General features: G+C 24.6%; 1 protein-coding gene across 1 annotated transcript in view; it reads right to left on the reverse strand.

Moving 5' to 3' along the window:
* LOC113556534 overlaps window positions 1–24,553 on the reverse strand; it is a 35,642-nt gene that overhangs the window by 10,296 nt on the left and 793 nt on the right. The window contains exon 2 of the mRNA XM_026961542.1: window positions 15,318–15,604. Coding sequence (XP_026817343.1) covers window positions 15,318–15,444 — 127 coding nt within the window. The 5' untranslated portion in view covers window positions 15,445–15,604. The remainder of the gene's footprint in view (window positions 1–15,317; window positions 15,605–24,553) is intronic.

Here is a 24,553-nt window from a genome sequence, read left to right on the forward strand (position 1 = left end):
ATTCGCAACTATTTTTCAACTTGTTTCACGGTTGTTCGAAAATTTAATACTGTACATTTAATCTTCTAGATGTTTTTTTTTCTTTAATAGTCGTAATAAGACAACGTCGAGTTGGCAATAGATAAGTATAATTTTTGTCTCTCAAGAATACGGCACATGTTTTTTTTCACAGTCTGGTAGTATTACGTGCGAAAACGACAAATATAGAAGGGAGTGTAGATAACATGTATCATATTAAATACACAAGAATTGCGTGTATATATCGAATAATACTATAATAATATTATAATACTTTATGTGAATGAAAACATCATTCGGGCTAGATCACGAACAACCTAAGTCAAAGACCATCATATAATATTGCTAGGTAACTATTTCTACACGGCATTTCACCGGTATGCCTTTTGTTTATACTTTGAACAAAGATTTTATTACACGCGTGCAATTATTATGAAATAATAATATACGCATACGCGTGTAGGTACTGTGTATCTGTATATTATCATTTACTAAAAATATAATATTATATCTGCCTCGACCGCGAGCTCGGTTATTTGTCTGCGACGTTGCGGGTACTGACGATCGCGTGGAATTTTCTACAACACAACAAAACAGTGCATATAGGAAATACTGAAATAGGTACACGGAAGATGGGCGGACAGGTGAGAAATAGTCATGTTTAGACGAATGAGTATGTCTGTGCGTTGAGTAATATTATTTCATCGAAAAACTGTAGGTATTAATATAATAATATGTACGTATAATATTACGACGGAACAATGCGCAAACAGTAACAGTACATCCGTTTCACGCTGTTTTACTCGCGCACGTAAAGTATAAAAAATGTTTATTACGCTCGCGCTTGTACGAGTATAGAGGTCTACACAGGTACAAATACTTGGGTAAGTACCTACGACTACGGCCTTACCTGCATAGCAGCGGATCGCGTGACTGAACCGTTAAACTTTTACAATAAGGTTAAACCGTTTCGGAGGATGAAACGTTGTCGGTGGCGGCGTCGCTGAGAATATCGCTGTGGTCGATAGGAAACGGGCTATGGACACATGCATGTGTATACAGTGTATGTATACACCGTGTACACTTTGCGCTCTCGAGACTATATATATTAAGTATATTGTTATAACATGGCAGCGGTTGCAGTCGAATTGTACGCTGCGGATTGTGGAGAAAATAATAATAATCATAATAATAATAATGGTACGACGACAACGATAATAATAATTATACACATTGTATACAATATACACGCGATTTATTATTGTAGTCTCACTAATAACGCAAGACGAATACCATCAATTCGCACGATTTGTTCTTATTCGTTAATTATTACGAATACAATAATTTGCATTTATCATTATATTATAATAATAATAATTACGATCAATGTCAAACGTTGATGACGACGAGCAATAAGGAACGAGATCAATCAAGTATATAGGTATACCGCACGTCCGCACACAATTACATACAAGCTCAATATTTTTCGATTATATTATATAATATGCCGTGAATAAAAATAAATATATTTTAAACTTTGGTTCGTTATCATTTTAGTATAAATAGTAAATACATTATACAACTTAAATATTATATTAAGCTCTTTTATGAATTATAAATTATGATTAATTTAGCTGCGCTAAAAATATAGGCTTAAATTTATATCAATCGTAATTTTAATTCCACTAATGAATATATGTCACAGAAAACTTTTATCTACAACACACTGACATGCTTTTACATAAAGTTAAATTTATAAAAAAAACTAATTTTGTTTTATTACATAATAGTAGGTCTAAGTAATATCAATATAAGCAGGTCTCTGTAACTTCTCTGCTTTAGTGACAGCAATTTTGTTTTATTTCTTGGAAAATTGAAACTATGAAACTACAAAAAAAATATTATAATCGTAAATATAAAATTGTAAATTATTGATACATTTCTATGTAATAAAAATATAATGACACGAATTATTCTCATTTAATTTTAAAATACAAATAAAATAATATTTTGTACGAATGAAACGATTTTTTTTGCATTTATAATATACGGGTGCGTGTCAATTGTAAACACGAACTCTTCTATTGAAAATATTGATTCAAAACTTAACTTTTGTAAGGTACATACTATTTTGTTTTTAAAATATATTGATAATATTATACCTTATACGAGTATGTTCCATATCACTAAAAAATAAAATAAATAATTTTTTTTTATAATTTCACCCATAAATTAGTTTCTAGTAGACAGTAACAATGATTTGATTGTTCTATAAAAATAACAAGAACAAATGTTAATTTTTCGCCTTCTCTTTCAAGAGAGTTTCTATTGTATGGTGCACATAATTTTCTCAACTATTATAGTTATACCTGTCATTCCCGTTTTTACATTTATAAATTGTATGCAGTTTACTTGATAGTTGTGATTGTTTGATCACGATTATTATATGGCATATGCCGTTGTTGCAATCATATGAAATAAAATATTTTGTTAGTAATCTTCACGTGACCATATTACAATGTGAATATAACGACGATTGCACTTGAAAATCATTAATAGGACTTCAAAAGAGGAGAAGGAATGAAGTTCAAATTTCTATATACTGTCAATATCAATTTATAAAATGGGTGGTAAACATATCAGTCAAACAAAACGGAGTAGGTTGTAAGTAATATTTCATATTTTTTAACACTAATAAAATAAAACTTAATTTATTTCATTTGAATATCGATTATTTGAATATTACATGTAGAAACATAGTTAATGAAATACAAATAAAATAAAATAAACAATGTGTGATACAATATATTTCAAGGTATACAGTATACACTATATATATAATATAATAGATAAACTACCCATTTAAGTGCCTATTTGATATTATTATTGCTAATACCAATATACAGTATAGGGTTAGACTTAAGTGATTTTAGTGGTGTTTACACACTATACTATAAAAAGTAAGAAAATTTAAAAAAAAATGATCGATTTAAAGTAGAAATCATTATGTTCTAATTTGCTATACCAAAAACATAATAAACATGAGTTTATTGGATCACACCTTCTAACTTATACTCAACAATAAATTACCACAGCCATAAAAAAATAATTAAAATATTTAAAACATGTCATATATCCTTGCTTTTGCTAAGAATTTAAAATAAATTGGTTATTATTCTATATGCTTATAATTTTTCTTTAACTTCTTTGACATCACGAGTGCACTCTTCCTCCTGGAGCGGTTGTTCGGTAAAGAATGTGCATTCTTCGATAGATACGCGAACTAATCAAACCGTAATATTAATTTGAAAGGATAGAGAGCAAAAACCGTATTATTATCTTTGTAAAAGCGCACATGAGCATTCTATAGGAGTGAATATAAATTCGTCATGTGTATATTCCGCAATTCAAGTTCTGTACAAAGACTCAGTCGGGTACAAAGAGGGTTTTTCTCACGACACATATAATAACCAAGGACGACGCGATTAAACACAAACATACCAACCATTATCGTATTCTTAATATATAATAATACTCAGTAACGTGATAATAATATCATCTTTGATATTATTTTGAAATGAAATATTAATTATTGTTACTAATATTTAACAATAATACCTTTACGCTTTACGTATAATGTTTATTATTGATTTTTGAAATGTTTGAGTAGGTAAAACAGCTGTGAAGACATTTATATTTGATTAAAGTATACTACAACATAAATTTAATTAATAACTGTTATAAGTATAACAATACTGGGGGATTCAAAAATTAACATATTAGGTAATGAAAAATCTATATTCGGTAGGACGATAGCTATTTTAATGACATTTAAAAGATTGTTCTAGAAACAATAAATAAAAATACTAAGGATGTCTCTTTATCATATAAAAGGTTACAAGTATACTTCATAATTGCGTATAAATCACTGTGGATGTGTTAAATATAAAAACGACGATAAATCGTTTTAATCATTGATATTTTTTACAAGAAATTAAATATTTACAAAAAGCGTTTTTTGAGTTTAGACACATGAAACAAATAGGTATACATTATTAATGTTAAATCGCTCCGTTTAGAATCAAACGTATCAATCTTATACCTAAAATAATTTAGTTTTCAGTCAATACTCAACACTATCACGAGATTTAAAATTCGATATAAAGCGATTTATTTACGTATATAATAAATATTGAATAATATTAATATGACTTGTCATTGTAGTTTCATGTTTGTAAATATACTTATATACGTAATACAATAAAAGTATAACGCTGTTTGTAATAGGTTCTTTATAAAATATTTAAATGTGTATATAAATTATGTTCAATACAAACATACATTAAGTTTAAAGTTATAAACTATAGTATGAGTTCAATTATTTAGTAATTGACAAATATTAAACTAAACATATTTAAAAAACGATGAACTTAAGTAAATCATTTTAATGTTTCATAATGATAATTTACTTATCAACATAATCAAATTATTATTTAATATAATGTAAGTCGTATCTACCTAAACATATTTTAATGTCTATATTTAATCAATATTTTTTTTTCATTAAGTATTATTTATTGCTAAAAATAACCTAAGTTATTTTCTGAATGTATAATATTTATATTAAAATGAAGAATTAAAAATACAGATAATAAATTGCAATAAGCGTTATAATATAATATAATATTATTATAGTAAGTTTTCGTTGTTGAAATATTAATTTTCAAGTCAATAAAAAGTTCAACTTGATACCAAATAATTTGAATAGATTTTAATAAAATCTTTTCCTAAAAAAATGCTCAAACAATAATAATAAATGCGTAGGTACTGACGTTTCGAATAACTTTAAAATTATTATTAGACTATCAGGGAACTCGATATTCCATATCATTATATAACCACTTCAAATACAAATAAAAATTTCTATAAAAATGTATTAAGGTTTTAAAATTGATAAAAGTTTTGAGTGCGTTACTGGTGCATTATATTATACAGTTGATACGCTCAAGGTCCCTTTTAGATTTAATTAATTCAGAATTTAAACGAGAATATCCGAGTGGGTGGGTGTCGAGTATCGTGCGAAATCAAATACACACACCCATATAATATATAAATATATATTTATAGGACCTAACTTACGGTAGTTATGTTTAAACTTAAATACCAACAATGTTTATTATTGAAAAATAATTTTTCGTTGAGCATTACAACAACCGATTGGTAGAAAATCATACCGATAATCATGATACCATTTATTGCAGTGTACGGGTGATGATTTAACAAATTTACTTATTAATTATTATATTATAATTTATTATTCCAATGAAAATTTCTAAAACCTAATTATCTTTATTATGTAAATTTGTGGGTATCAGAGCGGCCAGAAAGAATAATTTAAATAGCAATATTATGGACGGTGAATGCATGAAATAAAATATTAATTATTAACGAGTACGGACATTAACGTACAATACGTGCACGACTGCACGGATAGGTAGATATACTTATGAGTATACATGGAATATATAGGATATAATATACTGTATAGTTTCTGAAATAGAAATAATATTATTTGGTAAGAGAAATGTATTTTAAACCGAATGGTGATAAACATGAAGAATAATTTGTGTGGCTTACCGCTATATGTACCGGAACTACAATTGACAGTACCGTCAGTACCTATTCGAATATCATTACCATTATGCGTATATTATGTGGATAGATGTAATATAATAATATTGTGAACCATCTGTACAAATATAAAACTGCCGTTCGGATTTTATTATTAAAATGCATGCGTGCAGGAGTGGACGTTATCAGATCAGGTCACACGATCGAACTCCGTGCACAATACAAAACCGTATAATATTCTATAGGTGGATCGATGATAAAAACAAAATAACAACAATAACTCCGTACAATACTGTATGAACGTCATATTTTGTTTTTGTTTGGCGGTCATTGTTTTGGTCGTGACGAGACACATACAGGTAACATATACGAAAATACGGGACGCGTTTATGTAGACAATGATGGTTATTGATGTAATGGCATGTCGTCAAACTTGCCGTCTTGTTCCAATCAAAGGTAAAAAGGATTACGTTTACCATGGGTGGGAAATTATGCGGCAAGATAACTTCAAATTAGTTGTATAGTAACTATGTAATGTAGGCATACACTATAATGTGTGTAGGAAAAACAATTCTGCGGAGGCCGATAAAAATGTAGTAATGGCGTTCGAAAAAAAATTATACAACTAAGCCTTAGCTTGTCCTTAGAGGACAAATTAAATATCATAAATAAAAATTATATCGATTTATTTAAAATACCATGTGAATAATAAAAAATATACATAAAATCATGTGTTAGTTATTAAGGTATTCTTAATCATGAAATGTTTTTGTTACATGTTTGAATCTACAACAATCGGTTTAATACTATACAGCCATACAAGAACTGATAAATATAATGAACTATAGTGAATTTTTGTTATGATGTCGTATGATTGTGAATATAGACGTCAGTTTTGGTTCATATATTTTCTTGAATAAATATTTACAACTACACTTTTACTGTCATTTATTAACTGATTTCATAAAACGTTAATAATCCTAATGGAATTTGTAACCAATTGAGTATACTTCTATAATAATGATGCGTTGTAAATAGTATTAATATTAAAAAAATATATTTTTCACGAATTTAGTTTTCAAATATTTTTATTATATTACAAAGGTTCTTTTTATACTTATATTATTTATTCATATTTGTATAGTAATAAAAACATGTTCAAGATTATATTATTAATAAAAGTACAACCTATTTAGCGTAATGATACCTATAGGTAATAAGTTGTACATAAGTTTCAAATATTTTGAAAAAATAGATTACAAAATGTATAGATACATTTAAAAAAGTTTTTGTTATTATATATTCTTTTTTTCTTTTAAAAGTTAATTTATATGTTTTTATTATTTATTATAAATCCCGTACCTACTATATTGTGTTTATTTTATTTATTATTTTTTTTTAAAAGCTTAAAAGATATTATGTAGTCTTCTTGCCTTATCCACACGTAAAATAAAATAAAAACTTCTCGTCGTTTTTTATTCAATGTCAATAGATTATTGAAATTAAGGTACCATTATTACTTTTAATAAAAATGATAAAGAATACTAGTAATTTATATTATAACTAAAGCTTTTTTTTAATATTTTATTTTATAAGAAAGTTATTAATAATAAAAAATTAAAATATTTTAAAAATGCAAATATTATTCCTTATTATTTCTACGATAAGTATAATGATACCATAACTTTAATAATGTAATCACAATCAGTGGAATGTGAAGAAAGGTTTAACTATATAAACTTTGTGGACCAAAATTATCACACTGGATTTGTTTTAATATTTTGTTATTCAGGCAGGTTCATGAGTTCAACAACCTGATTGTATTCAGACAATGTGCATAAGCTACAAAAGTAAAATCCATGGCCCCCGTGGCATGACCACATTTTATTTACCTGTCCAACACACACATATTTTAATAACTCCCCCTCCCCATCATAATAGCACTGTATCTTTATTTTTATACGTTGGGTCGTAATTTAACAACGAAGAAATTCTTGACCAAGATTACTGCATCATATAGCAGGCGCAGATTTATATAATATTGCGTATTTGCATTTAATAAAAACGAATGATTTTATTGAAATCTACTAATGTTTTAGTACAATTCAAAACAAAAAGATTAAAATTGCTATACAGTTATATAAACAACAGTAAAATACGTTAAAACTTATAGATATAGTACCCATATAATCCTATCTACAAGAGTAATAATTTTGTAGGTGTATATTGTATACATATAAGTATATAACAATGTAGAAATACTTGGCGTTCATTTGTTAAATGTCAAAATAACGAATAGCATTTGATATTTATTTTTTTTCGTTAAAATTAAAATACTATTTTGTATTGCTATATAAATGACTCGTATATATGAAAAAAACGAAAAAATACCAATTTGTTTCAGCTTTAATTTTAAACAAAATAGAAAATGTCAAGAAGTTCCTTTAAAGGGGAATTTCTTGTGACAACTGAAATTAATAAAAAAAACTTCATTAACTTCATGTCAAAGACCTGATGTGTAAAATATACAAACACTTTAAAATTCGTGATATTACCAAGGTCATAATCAACTGCCATGTTATATAATTGTAATTATATCTATAAATATTTATTAACGGAGAGATGTGTAGGGACGACATACTGCATTGAATAAACTTAACTCGGTGTTTATACGCATGTGGCAGATTTAGTTTAAGGAAACCAAACATTTAAAAAAAATTATAAGTTTAGTTGGTACTTGGAGGGATAAAATCCAAAAAAAATCATACTTTTCTTGAGAACAGCGAAAAAAATAAAAAATAATGGAAAAATTGGAATAAAATTAACGATAATAAAAAAAAAAGGTAGTACAATGACTCTACAATATAGATATAAAGTGAGTTACTGTCATAACGAATGAGTTAAATACGAATTTAATTTTGAGCGTAAATTATATGAAAAACTACATCACAAAATTTATTTCATGATAAGATTTTTTATGTTGCTTTTAAACTAGTGTATTTTACTATTAGATTACAATTTGAAAAAGTTTGCGAGTTAAACGAAATTTGTTAAAATTTTAACTTCAAATACTTATAAAAATAAACCGTGCCTATATATTTTAAATAAAAGAACAATCTTTTTTGGATTATTATATTCATTTTTAAGCTGTTTGTAAGACGAAAACAGTTTTCTAAATCTAATAGAAGGAATAACAAAAACATTTATTATACAACACTAAATTTTGACAGATTTAGATTTATTTTGTTTTAATTCAGGAATGAATAATTGAAGGTACTTCGGGTACTTGAAACTTTTTTTTAATAGTTTATGAATTTTAGAGCTATTTATAGATACACAAAATTTTCGAATTTTTTTTTTCTTTAAATGTTGATAGCAATATTTTTATTTCCAGTCAAAAGTCTTGAATATGTTATACAAAATTCATTAGAAGTTTTTTCTTATTTTAGAATTTAAAAGAAAAGTTAATTTGAATTCACATTTATTTTTTATGAACATTTCAAATTAGAATTTGGACAAATGTCAACAAGATTGCGAATTCTTTAGAAGTTAAAATTTCATAATATTCGCTTCTGAGAGGAGCTATGAATGTATTGTTTTAACAATGATGTTTTTAATTTTATTTATTGTGTATAAACTCTGAAAATACTTTCTAATTTAGAGTAAACAATTCTTTAATATTTTACTTCGTGGAGTATTTCAATTAAATATAATTGTTACTTGGCCGAAGGGTTAAAAATAAAAATTACCTACTACTTATATTTTAATTTTATAAGATAATCGGGAAAAAAACTGGAATAATAATGCAAACCTTATTTTGAAAAAAATCAATTTTGGTTTTTTTTATTATTATGTAAAACCAAATAACCATAGACTTGAAATTTGTATTAAATATTTATACTATTTTGTTTTTTTTTTGAGCTATTTCTACGCATAAGAATGTTTTTAGTTTTTATACAACATCTATGATATAATTCTTATTTACGAGTAAAAAGTTGGATAATTTAGTACAAAGTTCCCCACATATCATTCTAACGGCAACTAAAAAATAATGAAAATGCAATAATAAATTTATTCATCAATTATTTTGTAAACATAAAGCCAGATAAACACCTCAGCTTAAAATCGTTTTTCATCATATTCAATTATAAAATACTTACCTAACTAATTTTACATTATGTAATGCCACTAGGAATTTGCATTTTTTTATTTATTTTTTTCATTAATGTTGATAAAAATATTCGATCAACAATTTTAATATTTAGTTAAAAATTCTTTATAAGTTTATCTTACAGCAACCTCAAAATATCAAAAATACATTTTTATGATTTTATTTTTTATAAAAATGTCAAGTTTTAATTTTCAAAAAAATTAAATTAAATTATTTTATGAATAAAATATTACATAAGAACTTATATATAATATGATCTTGTATTTATGCTATAACGTAATACTGACACGGGAATTTCCCATATATCAAACCTTTTAAAAATGTATGTGAAGGATTCCACACATACCCATTTTTACAATAAGTAGTTGCTTGAATAATTAAATTAAAATCTATATATATATATAACTACTGAACTTCGTTTTTTACTTATATTTTCATAGGTCGCTAACGGATGACTCACACATACAATTTTGTTTCGACTCACAAATATCGAATATTTTTATAGATAAAATTATCATTTTTACAGTCAATAAAATAACTATTATGATTTGATATGATTTTATATCATTATTTCGGGATTTCAGATAATAACCATGTAATATCATAATGAATTACGTAAATTTATCATATTAGGCAGTCACACGAGTACAAGTATGTGTTTATGGATTATCTTAATAATTTGTTCTAAAATTAATTTTACAAATTTAAAATTTAATAGAAAAAAATAAAAACTGTTTTTAAAAAATAACTAAATAAAATATCAAACATAAATATTGAAATATTAATTATATTTTGAATATAATCTAAAAATGAAACTGTTTTAAACAATTATTGTTATTTTTTCATTGAATTTAGAAATAATAGATTCAGAATTAATTTAGGAATCATAGTTTACCAACATTTTACCACTAGTACTGAGTGTAACAACGTTGAAAATATTGAATTAGCTCCGCACAATTTTATTTTTACATATCAATCTTAAAATAATATTTAGGTATTCAATTTATTATTAATATAGAATATTAAATTATTACAAAAAATTATTATAATTTTAAATTATTAAATATATTATTCTTGATGCTTACGTATATTTAATAAAACATTTACTATTTAAAATGTAATTTAGTTAAGTACAATTATCAACGATTTTTATTTTCTTTATTTTCATTTTTTTGAACGGGTTCAATAAATAGTTAGATGTCACCATATAATTAATAATCATACAATTTACGAACATCATTTATAACTGTCCTTTAAGTCAATTGTCACCCATTTCCTTGACCTAGATACTTAATTCTCTATTATCTAATAGAATTTATTTTGTACTACACTTTATTTATATTTAACTAATAACCTATACCTTGATAAATATAATAATAATTGATAAAAACATTTTCTGATAATATTTATTATTTATTAAATTAATTATTATCTGTTAAAAATTTTATTATTGTACGATTCACAGTTAAAAAATAATGTCTTGAGATCTTTTTTTATCCCTTACAACGTAGATCGTCTATAAACCATTTAATTTTAAAACTCGAGTCATCAGTTATGATTTATACAGAATGTCCCCTGAGGATTTACCTATTGCGATATCTCCTGAAATAATGGAGGTATTATTCTGGGTTTTAATAAGATTCACGGGATAAGAACTACAAATATTTCATGTTTTAATTTATTTTAATGTTTTGGTAAAAAAGTTAAAAAAATAAATAATTTTATTTAATTATTTAAAAAAAAAATTGAAGATAACCATTTTATAGAACTCATTTTTCTGAAAATATTAACGTTTCAGCATTTTATTTTCATTAATCTCCTGATTTTTAATATTTTTTCTAGTTTCAAAATAAACTGCAAATTATTTAATACGATAGTGCCATAGTGGTATTGTATCAAACCCGTGGCCCACGTGGTCAGCGAACGCTTTTAGTGTTTTTCTCAAAAGTTTTGAAATAGTCATAATTATATTTTCTCATCACATTATAAATATTATTTTTTTAAATACATAATATTATGTATTAAAAATAAATTATGTATAAGTCTGTTATAGGTGTTTAAAGTTCTTGACATTTTGATTCGTAGTTGATATGTTGAAATTGTAATTTACAAATTACAGACAATGTTTAGTCTAGAAACTACATAATATACCACGATCTACATAATATATAAATTAAAACCTATTGAAGTTCTTTAATTTATAACCTACTTACTTGGTCACTTATTTTACAATATCATTCCTGTTTTTTTCAAATGTACTACATCAATAAGTTTGTATAACAAAAAAATTGTATAAAAATGTAAAAATCCAAAAATTATCTAAATATTCACTAAATTACACATACCTTAAAACGCTTTTACAAATTAATAGACTCTTTCAAATAGATTATTACAATTAGTATTATATAAATGCTTATTAATTTTTCAAAACACATATTTTTTCTGTCATAAAATATTTTATTAAGTCCGACCTTAATAATTATAATAAAAGTAATTAGCTATTAATGCTGTTATATTAAGTCTGTTGTTAAAATGTTTAAAATTTCAACAAGAAACAAGTATCTAATTGTATAAATTTTAATTTTAATATTTGTACATAAATTCTTATTGTACCTACTTAACGATTTTACGATGCATTTGTGCGAGGATTTTAGTACTTAATATAAAACATGCACGATATTTACACAATTATTACAATAATCAAATTTATATTCATATTCAAAAGAATAAATGTATTATACAAGGAAAATAAAAATTTTCCACGCAATCATAGTGTTCTAATTGTATATTTGTATACTCTATGATTGAATTATATTTTACAAATATAAAAAGTATTATGTCATAGTAGGTAATGGAATTTAATCCTATTAAATCATAAAATATACTAAGAACTATAATATAATAGTTATAACATACCAAAAATATTTTTATCAGGTAGAGTAATTTCTAAGCAACATAAAAAGAAACTATATAATATTATGAAATAAAAACTGTTAAACAATTACACATTAAAATACTACGATCATCTATACAGGTTATTGATACAATATAATCAACTCTACGTGTCCATTAAGCAAATGACAATATTTTAATGAGTCACACATAATGAATCATAGTTAATGAAAGATATACTTTAGTTATTTTATTTTTCTGTTTACCCATTGAATTTATTTTTATATGCAAGTAATTATTATTTAAGAAATTATTCTAAAATATGAAAAACTATCACTATTAGTAACAGACAAAATTATTATAATTATCCTAGATTGTTATTACGTATTAGTTATTAGATGGGTAATACATTGAACGAGTACACATACAAATTGTAGAAATTATAAATGTTGTTTATCCATTATCCAGTATAAAATTTATAAGCTTATAATTAAAAAAGATCCCATGTACAAATATAAAATTATAACTTTAATATTAACGAAATATAATTAATTTAAAAAATATTATATTACACAGTTATTAAGAAAAAAAAAACGGAAGTAGTTTACTTTGGTAAATTGTAAAAACCATTACTATTATCAACATTATTATTATTACCGCAACTATTATCTTGTGTATTGCATTTTTAACGAGACACGTGTAAACTATGAGAAACTTAAGTTTTCGTTGTTTTTAATTTTAACTATTAAAGAACTCCGAAAAACTATAAAAAATACCATATAATTTGTTCTTAGTCAATGCCTAACTATATTGTCTGTTAAGAAGAACAATAAATTGACCTAGTTTGATAAAAATAATGTATAATTTATATATTATACACGTATACTTAATTCAATAAATATATTTTAGAACATAATATAATATTATGTCCTTGAATTTATATACATGCACAGAATAGTGAAGTAACAATTGAACATTTTAGCAAATATTAGACTAGTTGTACCCAATCAAACACGATTGAGTGAGGGTTTGGTGTAGAGCTGCGTAAATTTCCTCACATACATAGTTACTCACTTACACATTGAAATTTGAGTTAAGCAATATAATATGTATTTTTATCTATAAATTGATAAAATAAGCTAATTGAGGTCACGAAAGTTGATAAATTTATTTATATTATGTATCCCTCCCAACTTATCCTAAGTTAGGTTAAGTTCGAGTTCATCATTGACTTTACTCACTTGTAAAAATAAAAATAATTCGTTCAAGTTTACTATTACTTGTTCGTGGTCATCAATATAATATACTAAAACAATATTCACTTTATTAATAATCAATATAAAAATAAATGTATTAAGAGAGTACTATTAAATATAATATTTAGTCATGTAATCATGTGTTATGATTCTTATGAATTGTATACATATAAGATGATTGTGGCAGCATTAATTTTTTTTTTATTTTATTTATAATAACATACCTAACTAAATAATTTTAAAACATTTAAGTTTTAACAAAAATTTCAAAATTAATTTTAATTAATTTAAAATATTGAGTAATTTAGGTGAATGTTTACTCCGAGGTTTACTCATAATAAAATATAATAAGAATCATATTGAATTATTAGCTAGATCCTAGATACCTAATTGTTTATGTACAAAATTTATCCTATTGATTATAGGATAAAAATTGATTGTCGATTGGACATTCAGAATTATACTAAACTATATTAAATACAGATTAAAAACTAAACAAATATCACATACAATAATGGTGTTTAAGAAAAATAATATGATCTGAAAGATGAATAATTTCTCTTTATTTGATCATAAAAACTCATACTAGTGTACCTAATAATTATTTATGTACGGCCCGATTAAATCGAAAAATAGATTTGGTGGAAACTGTCAGAATAAATTAGTTTATCTGAATTTATTGAAAACTTGGCAAATAACATTAAGCTCTTATGAAAGTTATTGATTGAAAAATAAACAATTGTTGTCTGTTGATATGCTAATTTTGTAGTTTGGGTTTTTAAACAATGCTATATTAAAACGGTTGACAGGTATAACAATGTTGTTTCGTCAAGAAAATTTTTGGAAATACTGTGAGGTAAAATGGTTCTGATTAATAAATCATCATGAATGTTTCAAACAACAAACAAAGCATAAATACATACAACTCAAATTAGTACCTAAGTAGGTATTATAATATAATACCTTACACGGATATATTATTACACAGTTAAAATATACTACGTATATACAATTATAATAATTAATTTAACTGAATTTCTACTTAACTTTTCATAATATAATCATATGATAGTATCACTGTGGACCATTATTATTATTATTATTATTTTATTTTGAGAAATAAATAAAAGTACAATAATTAAATTAAAATTGAATACATAATTTATATACGTTATTTAAGTAGGTATGGATTAGGTATGAATCCGATCATATCATAAAATGTAAAAACCATATATATTTTGAGCATTTTTAACTTTTTTCAATAACGTATAAATAATTTAAAACTCAGATTAGCATATTTACACAATATATCTATCGTATTAGTTTACTACACCATAATTGAAACTTACCTTGAGGATTTTCGTAGTAACCCCATAATGGCAACCCAATAGCAGTGGCGGCTAGTGCAAAACACGCGAACCCTAGGAATGCCACCCCAGACGAATACAGCGCTTTACTCTTATTTGGATCAGCCATTTTACGCCAAACCACATGGTGTTTCCCGACGCTTCTTCGCCAGCCTCACACACAAAACTGCAGTCGGTGTCATTCAGCTGTCCGATTTGCTCCACGTCCATCCGTATATTTTTTTAGCATCCACATTAGCCATGTCAACCTCCGGTACGTTGATTATAATCTAAAACAATTAAGCTATTGTTAGTAATATCTATGTTTTTAAATACACAGAAGAATTCATATTTTTTCGGTCATAGACAATTTAGGAAATATTTGCTCCGTTAGTTTATGAGAACGTATACGCCAATTATTATATGAATCCAAATAATGATAAATTATTATTGTTAGTAATAAATTTAGTATTATTATCAACTTAGTACCCAACTATATTTAAGGGCATAATTAATAAATGAAACAAAGTTTAAATAGTTATATAATAATATTTATTAAAACATTTAATTATAACAATACAATAATTGTTTGTTATAACATTATCCCTATAATTTTTAAACGTACTTATCCCTAGCCTGTATAAAAAAAGTCATCTACGGTAAGTCACTGCGGTTTGATGTAGCCATGTAGGTTTGAGTGCAGTGAAGTATGTGTGTTTATTATGGATTTCATATATGCCTACACAACATTATCGACGCTCTCTAGATCACACAATCCCCGGAACTGGTTTTCACTCTTTATTGTATGCATTTTTATTTTTATTTATTTTATTCACAGTATCTATGTTTCCCTTGCCAACATGGTGCAATGTCGTCAAAGCCACTACCAATATCTCTGAGAATAGTTGCTTTAGCTGCTGTCATTTATTAAACAAAAATAAAAAATATCACAAGAAATAACCGTCGTATCGCAGCAAAGACGATGGCGAAAGATTAAAAAGTTATTTTAGTACCTACTCAAAATAATATATTATAAAGTATGTTAGTATATACATAATATAGGTACTCATACAATTCAATACTCGTCATTTGCCATATCAGCAGCACGGAATGTGTTCCACAACTTTGCTATTAATGGTAAATACTAAATAGGTACATCATTGCTCACGGTTAATTCATTAGTAAAATATTATTTTTAATTTTATCAAGCACTCAAATAAAAGAAAATGAGTATAACATGGTTCAGTAATTATTTTAAGTTAACGGTTACTGTAAGAAATAACTGTTTTTTACACAAAACCAGTCCTATTAGAAACTATGGTTGGACGTAGGTGGTATAATTTTATGTATCTCAAAACGGATTTAAAAAACTCTTCATAAAAAGTAAACAGTGTAAGAGTTATTTAAAAACCACCACGTTTAAATATTTTACGACATTTTTATTAAACAAATACACAATATTATTATATGCATTTATGATTTAATATAGTTTATAAATAAATTTAAATTTAAATATAAATAAATAATTATGACACATAAGTATAATATATACCTAACAAAAAGTATACATTTCTGATTTCATAATTTCTAAATATAATTTTAGTACACTCTTTATACATAAAATAAACTATTACTATTTATATTTAGTATTATAAAATAGAAGTATGAAAATACTAAGTAAGAACACTCTGTATAGTGTATAACTACGAGTATAATAGACTAGCGTTACAAAAAAAATAATAATAATAATAATAATAAAAAAAATAGACGTGTGCGACGACGCGTTTGGTCTGTGGCCACTGTTGGTGAAAGTATTCTTTAATAATATGCTCATGTGCCATTCATCAAACAGAATCATAAAACGACCAAAACGACAAGGACAAAGACAAAATTTGAACACATGTGTCGTTTACTTTAAAGTAAAATCTAAAAAGTTCATACAAAATAGACAATCTAGAAGCTAGAGTTAACATTAATATTTAAATAAAAAGAAAACATTTAAATTATAAATAAGATTTAAAAATGTAGTAAAAATATAATGTTAAAAGAGAGAATCACTGACACACACTTAATGCTAGTGTTAAAATGAGTATGAACCACTTGGTAATATTTATTTATAATAAAATGACAAAATGTCTTTGGAAAGTAAAAATAAAAATTGTATGTTACGTATTTTTAATTTTTTTTTTATAAAGTATTTATTAAAATTATTTTTTTTTTAAATAAAAAATTAAATTGTAAACTTATAAATTTATAATATATAAATCATAGTAATATAAATATTTCGATATACAAAAATTATAACATTATTACTCATAATTCATTTATGATGATATCAAACATTATCATTACCTATTTCTGTTTAGAATATGTTTTTCTTAGAAAAGTTTTACTGGACTGTTTTGAATATAATTTAAACAAGTGTATTAATTTACATGCTGGTTTCCAAAGACAATAAAATTGCTTCTCTCTGACACATAAAATAGGCGCGAGCAATTAGAGTCTAAGGTACATTACATTTTAGTCGTTTGACCTGATGAGTGTAATTTATTAACCCCAGCCCACTTGCAATGGTATAGTTAATACTTAATTATCTATACAGTAGGTTTGGGTTACCTATATTAATATAAATTATATTTTGTAATGTAGCATCAGAGGCTAATTAATTATCATTACCACTAGTTGGTAACCAAATATCCAAGAAACGACTGTCTCCTATAATTAAATATCGATGGCCAAAGCTTAAGGTATATTTCTTGTAGTTTTTCATTATAGGATTGAACATTTATTTACATTGCAAAGACTAAGCTATAATAGGCTTATATAATACACGAGATATTGTTAAATAATATATTATACTTATTACATTGTATTATAGACTAATTCTAAACATAGAAAAACAAGTATCAAATAATTTACTATCTAATGAAGGTATTTTATTCTTTGAAATGCTCGTTTACATTTCATTTATATTTTTTAAATAGTAATAATATTATGCTTTATTGTTTAAAAATATATTTCTGTACCTTGGTATCCTTGTATTGCATTATACATAATATATTATTAAGGTACTTATTTAATATATTTTTTTTATTCATTTTATATTTATGCAATTAATATTAATTACCCATCAAATATATTTTAACTAATTGTTTATAAATTTAAAAAACAAACTATTATAATAAAAAGTAGTTATACCTATGAATATATTTACATAAAATTCAAAAATTTATTTTTATAATCAAAAATAATCTAATCAGTCATTAGATACAATCTAAATTTAATATTTGAATTATACATGCTCTGTTTCTTGACATTATCTAAAATTATAATTCAAAACAAATAAAATTTATAATTTAATAAATTAATTTGATCGTAGATAATTTTATATATTGTTCTATTTAATTTTCTATAAATAAAAAATACATATCACTATGACCTATTTAATGTTTCGACCAAAATTCGTAATCAATAATATTTACATTATAAGAGTTTATAAAATAAGAAAACTAATAAAATTATTATACTTATTACATTACTAAACATATTATAATATTATAATCTTTATTTATCACAAAAAAATAAGTTATGATTCATGAAATCATGAATGACCTACAATCTATTAACAATAATTTTAAACATAACAATTTTAGAATCAGATTTAGAAGACCTAATTAAAAAGTTACTTTTTATCAATAATAATTATTTTTCAGAAAAAAACTATTTCTATACTCAAAAATGTATTCAAATTATATATGTGATATGCGTAAGACGTAAGTAATTGTATGATGTTTAAAAATATTGCTATCGTTAAAATAGTCTTTAAAGCAATTTACGAGGATGATTGTGACATTGGAATAAATCTTATAATAATTGTCCTCAATTTATAGGTTGTTAAACCCATATGCAAATTATTAACAGGACAAATATAGTTCAACTAGAGGTGAAAAAAAAAATAATTTACAAAACACTGCTTAACTTAAAATAAATGCTTAGTTGTTTACTGCGCTATAGTGATGATTGATGAAAATAATTGCTAAACTTTGGTGATAAGTTATTTATCTCCAAAAGTAAAGATATTAATATTTTAAAAATCATATTTTACTTTATTTAAAATCTTACAATAGTAATTATGATGATTCAATACACCAAGTCAGTATAAAAAATTAATTCACTAATGTTTCATATTAATCTAAATTACATTTATTAGTTTTAGTTATTTATTTTATAATAATTGAGTTTACAATATTTATTGTTCGAGTAGTTTTGTAGACGTAATTTTTTTCTTAATATATTATACATACTTATTTATTTCAGCATTTTTTAATCGTCAAATAAAGACAAGAAAAATTAAAGAATTAAATAACAATTGTTGTTGGATTTTTCTATTATTAGGTACCTATCTAATAATTATTAATGTGTAAATTATACAATAATAATACAAAATGTGCGAGACCATTTAATATTTTTTTTATTAAACAATTAAAACACATTTAGACGTGGTTCCGAATTTTACTAAGAGGTATTACTACTGGACATCTTCCCTTTTCAGGTTTTGATTATTCAAACATTTCACCTCGCATTTACTTAATATAGGTACTTAATTTGTATTATCTATTTTACAGATTGTAAATATCATTTAAATTAAAAAAAATATTGTAATGTTATTTGATATTTTTAAGTTTTTAAAAGACAAAATAGTTTTGGTTTTTACTAAATTATTGTGTAATTATATAATTATAAATAGAGATTTACCTATAATGGTTATAATTATAATATTGGCAAACATTAAAAAAAAAAAATAGGTAAGCTACATTTAATGTTTTTTTTAGTTTTATTACCTATCACTTACTACGATACACATTATTGATATATATTATATACATTCTACACGGGTACAACATTCTATTATAATAAGTTAAAGATACAAACTACTAAGGACGCAAGTATATAAAAATACACCTTAATTAGCAATATAATATTTTAATTTAAAAATGTGACAAAAACGTTTTAGTTTATTAAAAGTAAGAACGCCTATTAAAATTAATTAAGTGTTCATAAATTATAGTCGTATCAATGAATACAAATTATATGACTTAAAGTTATGTGATTAATTTAGATACTTTTTAAAAAACAATTATATTGAATTCATATACTTTAAAGTATTTAGCTAGGGTGTCATTAAATCTTTAATATTACTATAAATTATAATTTTAAATCTTTACATAATGTTATGGTCTGTATATGATCGGCATTAAAAATCAAAATAAATAAAAGCACTCAAACAACTTTCATAAGAATAAAATTCTTCATTCAATGAAAGATTTAATATATCTACTTACTTTTATATACTTATTTATTTATTCATTTATATATTCAGTATATGTAGTATTATTGTTTTGGTATAATTGTATAAAAACGAGTAATTATTATAATTTAACGCAATATGTATAATATATATAGTTAAAATATGTATATCATGCGCAATTAAAAATAATAAGAATCCAATGAAAATATAACATTAAAACATAAATTATTATACTTAAGTACCACTTTTAACAGATAAATTATTATTTCTAGAGATAAAAATATATACGTAAGATGAAGTAAAACGGATATTTTTATGATATAGAAAGTAAAACTGACCAACGTTATGCTCAATTGACAATTGGTTACCAGCTATTGGTTGGAACCAACTCGATTACGTAAACTCGGTGGAATATCATCCGTATTGTGCGTGTATAAACGATTCGCGCCAAATTATCTAGTTACCTAACCCCAATGTAACTCAACAAACGTAACGGTCACAAGTGAGTAGGTATCTAAAAATATTTATTTGGTCTAGTGGTCAGTATACTTTTGTCGTCAATTGTAAACAGACATTGAAATAAATAATTTTTTATTAATGAAGAATGAAGAAATGTATTATTTAATCACAAGACCAATGTACAGTGACCATCTTTATATTAAAATAATGTCTGTGCAAAGATTGAAAGATACTAGGGCCAATTTATCTATTAAATCACCCAATTAAATAGTTAAATATAAAATAGTTAATATCAATTTACTCACAAAAAACTAATAGGCACCTAAAATATTAAATTAAAATTAGTAATAATATTAAAAATAAACAACGCTGAATTTAAAAATAAGTAACTTTTGTTTTTTTTTATTTTAATTTTCAGTCATATTTATCAAATAAATACACACTTAAAATATATTTAAAATAAGAAAAATATTTTTGATAATATATTATTGTAGTAGGTAATTAAAAAAATAAATAAATAACACATAATAATATCTATTTTTCTGGTTAATCAATTTATTCTAATATTATATTAATGTTGTTCAATTGGTTAATATTTTTTTTTTTAAATTCCTCTTTGGACTTGACTACTTAAGTACGTTTATTATGATTTCCGTGACTACCTCAATCTTGTTTTTTTTAGTCTGTTATTGTCAATTTTAAAATAGTTACTTCTATAATATTACATTATTTTATCAATGAATTATCTTTATAGCGTTGAACATCCGTCTAAATATTTGAGTTTCGCTCGCAATTCATATTGCTTAAAATTTATTTCCGTTATAATGTAATATTAAACCATATGGGTATCACATATTATTAGTGCTATAATCATTAAAATCGCCTTCCTATGAATATTATTAAACTTTTATCTCGATTTCTTTGACAATTATCAATATCTAATTTTGCATATCATGCAAACTTTTAAATAAAAAAAAATTTTAAGCATTATAATTTGAGATTAAAATTAAATAGAATATATTGAATCTCACATTCAACTTTTAAAAATTAAACTATTGGTTATTTTCAGATATCGAAAAATATTTAACCCTAGAATTAACCGTATAATACTAAATCATGTTGAATTAAAATTATTGTTTAATGGTTTAATTTATAACAATAAAATATAAAATTGAATGTATTACTTTTACTGTTATAATAATATATTAGATTAGTTGATATTGCGTTATATTATAAGAAATATATATTTAAATAAATATAATTTGAAATTGTCAACTTTAGTATTAGTAGATAATACTGGTAAAAGATATAATAATTGTTATAAACTATACACTTGTTATTATCAAATTAAAAAAAATATAACTAAAACGTACTCATAAATACTCGTAAGTACCTACGTAAATATTAACAAATAAATCTTGATACAAGGAAAACGGAAGTTAAAATGTTTCTCATAATTAATTTAATTTGGATTTATGGAGACGATTTCAATACCCGCATTTGTGCTATTTTCTCAGTCTTACTAATACATAATATAGATAATAATTAAGTTCAATAGAATCCGTTTACCATCGCATTATATTTAATATTAGACAGAATAATTGACCTATTATACAATTTGAAGGTAAGAATATTATCTAAGCATTTAATTCTAAGGCACCTCTTAAAAAAAAAAACTTTTTGGATGTCATAGTACTCTTTTTAAAAATCTTAAACCCTATAAATAAAATAAATGTAAATATTTTGTCATAATTCCAAGTACCTTTTTATATTTGTTTAATATAATCTACATAATATACTTGCTACTTAGTATTATTATTTTTTATAGCTTCTTTATTTTAATTAGAATAAAGGAATTATGTTAAATCAATGTCGAAATAATACTATATCAGCTAATGGTAATTTTACACGCCATTTAAAAGATGTCTAAAAATTGTAAATAAACAATACATTTCTAATGATTAGTTAGACATTTTTTGAAATACTTTTTTTTTTTAAATATAGTGTTCATTTTAAAAATAATAGTGAGTGAAGGTTTAGGTATTAAAATATAATATATTGCACTGGTTACAATATTTACAATTGATCAGGATCTAAATATCATATGATTTGTAATAACAAATAATGATAATATTGATAACTAATCAAATAATCATGGATATTTACCTCAATATTGCTGTTCTTTTGTTAAAATAAAATATTTTAATTTGAAATGATTTTGAATTTATTTTTTAATAGAATGACGTTTACAATAATAATAGTTAGAACTTATATAAGTTAATAGCTAATGAACCATAACATGGATATAATGGAGTTACGTTTTTTTAAATTTAATTTAATATTATAAGCTTATACATTTTAATACTTAGTAATGTGACACCATTGAAAATATACTATATGAATAATATTGTTATAATTAGACAAGTGTACACTTTAAACTGTACAAGTTTTGCGATTATAATATCGCATTCAATTCTATTGATAGATAACTGAACGTGATAATATTATAAGCGATGTAATTTTTTATATTGGATCGCAATAGTATTATTTAATATATTTTTTTTAGAATACGGATATTTAAAATAAATAGATTGGTACGGTAGATATACAGGACGTGACAGGGCGTAACAAAACTGAAATTCGACTTAACAATAATGGTTCAATTGTACACCATTTGACGGTTTTAAAACGAATGGATTTTAACACGTACACCTATACCCACCTACCTATGTAATATAGTAATATACTGCATAATACGATGGATACGCGCAATAGTGTGTACCTATATTATTTGGCGTGTTTCGTGCAGATACCTTTAAAAATCAAAAACGGTCGATTTGCAAAAAAATAAAACCGATGGCGTCGTTGCAGGTGTTACAGTGTTTGAGTATGGTCAAAGTCAAATTAATAATAATACATAATAATATTATATCGGAATTTTAAGGAGCTCTGATGTGCGCGCGCGCGAACCGAAACCAGTATTACCTCTATACATTAGTTATAAAATACAAGTATAGGCAGGAACCTAACTATACACGTGTGTGTTAAAACAACGAGGAGTGCTCTTTTTTTTTCTCATTCAGTGCGCATGCTGACCAGGGGGACCACTATACGACGATGTTACTACACACAGACGTATAATATATTATCGAATACCATATAATTGTTTCACGTGTTGCGAAACTAGTCAACAACCAACGAGCAGGGTCAAGCACGGCGATGTGTCTTGGAAAAAGAGTGACTCGGTGACGTTGGTATTTTTATGATTATTATTTATTTTTTTCGTTTTTGACGCAATTGATTAGCAGTCGGAAATCGTGGCGAAGGACGGCAATACGCTCCCGCCCAAGCGCACACACAAGCATATATACCGCATAATAATATTATATACGCGACTCGGACGCTACGGTTGCGAGCGCGCGCGCGCGCGCGCACACACACACACACTCAAACATTTCCCGCGACCTGCCGG

This window comes from Rhopalosiphum maidis, chromosome 3 (genome assembly GCF_003676215.2).
Source record: "Rhopalosiphum maidis isolate BTI-1 chromosome 3, ASM367621v3, whole genome shotgun sequence".
NCBI classification, from domain to species: Eukaryota; Metazoa; Arthropoda; class Insecta; order Hemiptera; family Aphididae; genus Rhopalosiphum; species Rhopalosiphum maidis.